At 52.7% G+C, this 3,090-nt stretch overlaps 1 protein-coding gene across 1 annotated transcript; it reads right to left on the bottom strand.

Moving 5' to 3' along the window:
• Positions 1 to 1,345: 1,345 nt before the first annotated feature.
• LOC107304031 (ethylene-responsive transcription factor ERF025) lies at positions 1,346 to 2,877 on the bottom strand. Its single transcript, XM_040523616.1, has one exon. It carries the CDS (start codon positions 2,875 to 2,877, stop codon positions 2,251 to 2,253), a length of 627 nt encoding a protein of 208 aa, XP_040379550.1. The 3' UTR covers positions 1,346 to 2,250.
• Positions 2,878 to 3,090: the final 213 nt, after the last annotated feature.

Genomic DNA, 3,090 nt, shown 5'->3' with positions numbered 1-3,090 from the left:
TAATTTTGCCCTTAATACCTAAGTACCTCTAATTCCTTTCCTACCTAACTTTTACCGTGAAATGTCAGATCTTTGCTCTTTTTAAACACAAACATCGTAAATACCTCAAAATTTTTATTTATAGGATAAACAAAATAAGTTAAATGTACTTTTTTTAAAAAAAAACGGAGACGGTAATTCAGTAAACTCGGTGGCCTAACATAGAGATACCGAGAATCCAGATAGATTGGCGGTAGCGCATCGACAAACGCAGGTGCGGGGCACGAAACGTACGGCAGCCAGGCAATACGTCCGTGACGGCATGACCGCATGATATCGATCGATCCCCACCCCCTCTCGGCTAGCTCGGCGGCCCACCAGCGCCGGCGCCGTGGCCTCTCCCTCGTCCGCGTCGCGTTGCGGCGGTGCAGCAGGCGAGATCCGCTCCCCCCGACCGACCGCACCACGGCCCGCGTAGGCCCCGGCCCCGCGCGCGCGCGGCGCCAAAAATCGATCGATCGATCCCCGCGTCGTTTGCTGCGCCCCGCAGGCTCAGGTCGGGGGGGTGGGGGCGTGGTGGATGCCGTGGACCACTCACGACTCGTCGCTGCGCTGCGCGCCCGGGCAGCGGCTGTACGCCTGCGTGTTGTACCAACCCTGTGCGTGTACCAGCAGAACCCCATATGCAGACAACGGGCTGCAAAAGGCAGGAGCGTGCTTTGTCCTCTTGCCAGCCTTTCCACTCGTGTTTTTATCGTTTTGCCCTGAGGTTGTGTACGGATCGCATGGACACTTGTTGCCTCAGGAGGCCGAGGTTGACTGTTCGCCTCTTCCTAGTATTTGTAGGGGATTCTTCTTTGTACTCATCCACCATTTTTGAGTTTTTTCAGCCTAAAAATAGAGTAATTAATTGTCTTGTTTTACCTTAAAATTTTCATGGGATGTGGATCGACGTGCGTGTGGTAAAATCTGTTAAGATTCTATGCCTCCGTATTGTCCAGCTTCTGCTGAAGGCTTGATATTCATTGTTCCTGAGTTATCAAGAAAGGACCGCGCAGACGAGTTGTAAGCTAATGCTGTTGATGATTTGATGCGGCTGCTGCTGCCACCGTCACAACAACCAAATGTTCCAATAGTAAGTTTAGACTTAGTCAAACGCATAGGCCTTAGATTTTTGAAGTAGCTGCTGCTCTGATAGGATAGCAGAAATATTGACAAAGTGCAGGTCGGTATATCATACTGTTATTCAATATTCATTTTTATATCTCAACACATAGGCATTCTCATGATTAAGCCAAAAGAACTGAAAATGGCAAACCCGACGGACAAAGCCATCCTTAAGTGTTGGAAGCGAGTAATCACCTGGTTATATGTACACATGGAATTTGATTATTAGAAGCAGTACTGGTAGACGACGGTGGAGTCTACAACAATTCAACACTCTGACACAGCCAAATCTTATTGGTTCAAGTAGTATCGAGCTATAACCACCTAAAGTCGTTGGTCTTTTCATTTTTTTCAACGACTAAGCCCAGCTACCCAAAGGCGAAAGTCCACACATAAGTCACTTCATTTCACTATAAGCAATGAGCTAGCCAAATGAGTACTTAGAAAAAGGTAAGGTGGAGCGATGCGCTGCGCTCACATCTTAATGCTAATCCACCCCAAAAACATTATGTCGCACATGCAGTAGAAACGCACACAAGCCCAATATAATATGCATATACAGTGGCACAGTATAGGCTTCTCATGGTCACCTGGCATTTCTAGAAAGTACTAGATTTCCACCTGCAGTACTGTTTATATATACTGCAATCGCCGATGATTCAGAGAGCCCCAGCCAGGTGAAACCCTTCCCTTCAGGCCGGCTTCATCAAGGCAAAACACTCCAGAAAGAAGCGAGAGCCCGGGGGAAAAGAGTGGAGAAACAAGAGATATATAGGTAGGCATGCATTCGCAGATGAGGATGCAGCTATCTTAACAACACCACACATCCGGCATGCATGAGGAAAAAAGGGGCTCACACCAGTTTCAATTTTGTAGTTTGTACCTCCTCGATTGTCTCTCCACATTATTCCAGCATCATATGCAAGCTCGATTCTATCAATATTTAGTGGTACCAAGATCGATTCTATCAATACTTGGTAGTACTGTAGGTATGACGGCGGCAGTATTTTGGTTTCATCTCCATGCATTGAGCGCGTAATTAATATTATTACCTTCATTTGTTCATCGCCAGCCATTAATTACCATGCATGGAGAGATTGTTCTTTAGGGATCACGATAACTCCAGAGGCTGCTGCCACCGGCCTCCGACGGGTCCGGCGAGTCGTCGGAGGAGCTGGGGCTGAGCCTCGGGGGGCTCATCATCATCCCGGCAGCCATGTTCCGCAGGAACTGCGGCGTCTCGAAGAGAGCCTCCTCGTCCAGGAAATAATGGTGACTTCCGGCGCCGCTTCTGCCTTCCTGCTGCGCCCCGCTGCCCGCCGGTGCGGCGGCACTACTACTGCTCCCTCCGCGGTGCTGGTGCGCTGATCCGGAGGCAGCGGGGGAAATGCCGCCGCCGGCGCGACCGGGCAGCTGGCGGTCATGCTGCAGCGAGGCAGCCGCGGCGGCCGCGGCGGCGCGGATGTCGTCCGCGGAGCTGGACGCGGGCGCGGTGCGCGAGGCGGCCAGATCGGGGAAGTTGAGCGCGGCGTCCGGCCCACGCAGCGCTCGCGCGGCCACGTCGTAGGCCACGGCGGCCATCTCGGCCGTCGGGAACGTCCCGAGCCAGATGCGGCGAGCCTTCCGCGGCTCCCGGATCTCCGACACCCACTTGCCGCTCCGGCTCCGGATGCCGCGGTAGAAGGGGTGCTTCCCTGACGACCGCGGAGACGGCGGCCCGTTCTCAGACATCCGGCGTTAGGGCAGCGGCACGGTACCTATATAGTTGACGATGGTAATGGACATAACTATCTAGCTAGCTAGCTAGCTAGTATCAGATCGATCTGAGCGCACGTGTGTGGCAGCTGTGGTTGAGCGCGTGCATGCCGGTTGCCGAGAAACGCACGAGCAACGCGGCTATATAAGAAGGCGGCGGCGGCGAGATCAGAGCAGCGGAGAAGCGCG

Source organism: Oryza brachyantha, chromosome 4 (assembly GCF_000231095.2).
Source record: "Oryza brachyantha chromosome 4, ObraRS2, whole genome shotgun sequence".
NCBI classification, from domain to species: domain Eukaryota; kingdom Viridiplantae; phylum Streptophyta; class Magnoliopsida; order Poales; family Poaceae; genus Oryza; species Oryza brachyantha.
Note: the sequence above shows the minus strand (reverse complement) of the source record. Positions and strands in the feature narration are given on the sequence as shown.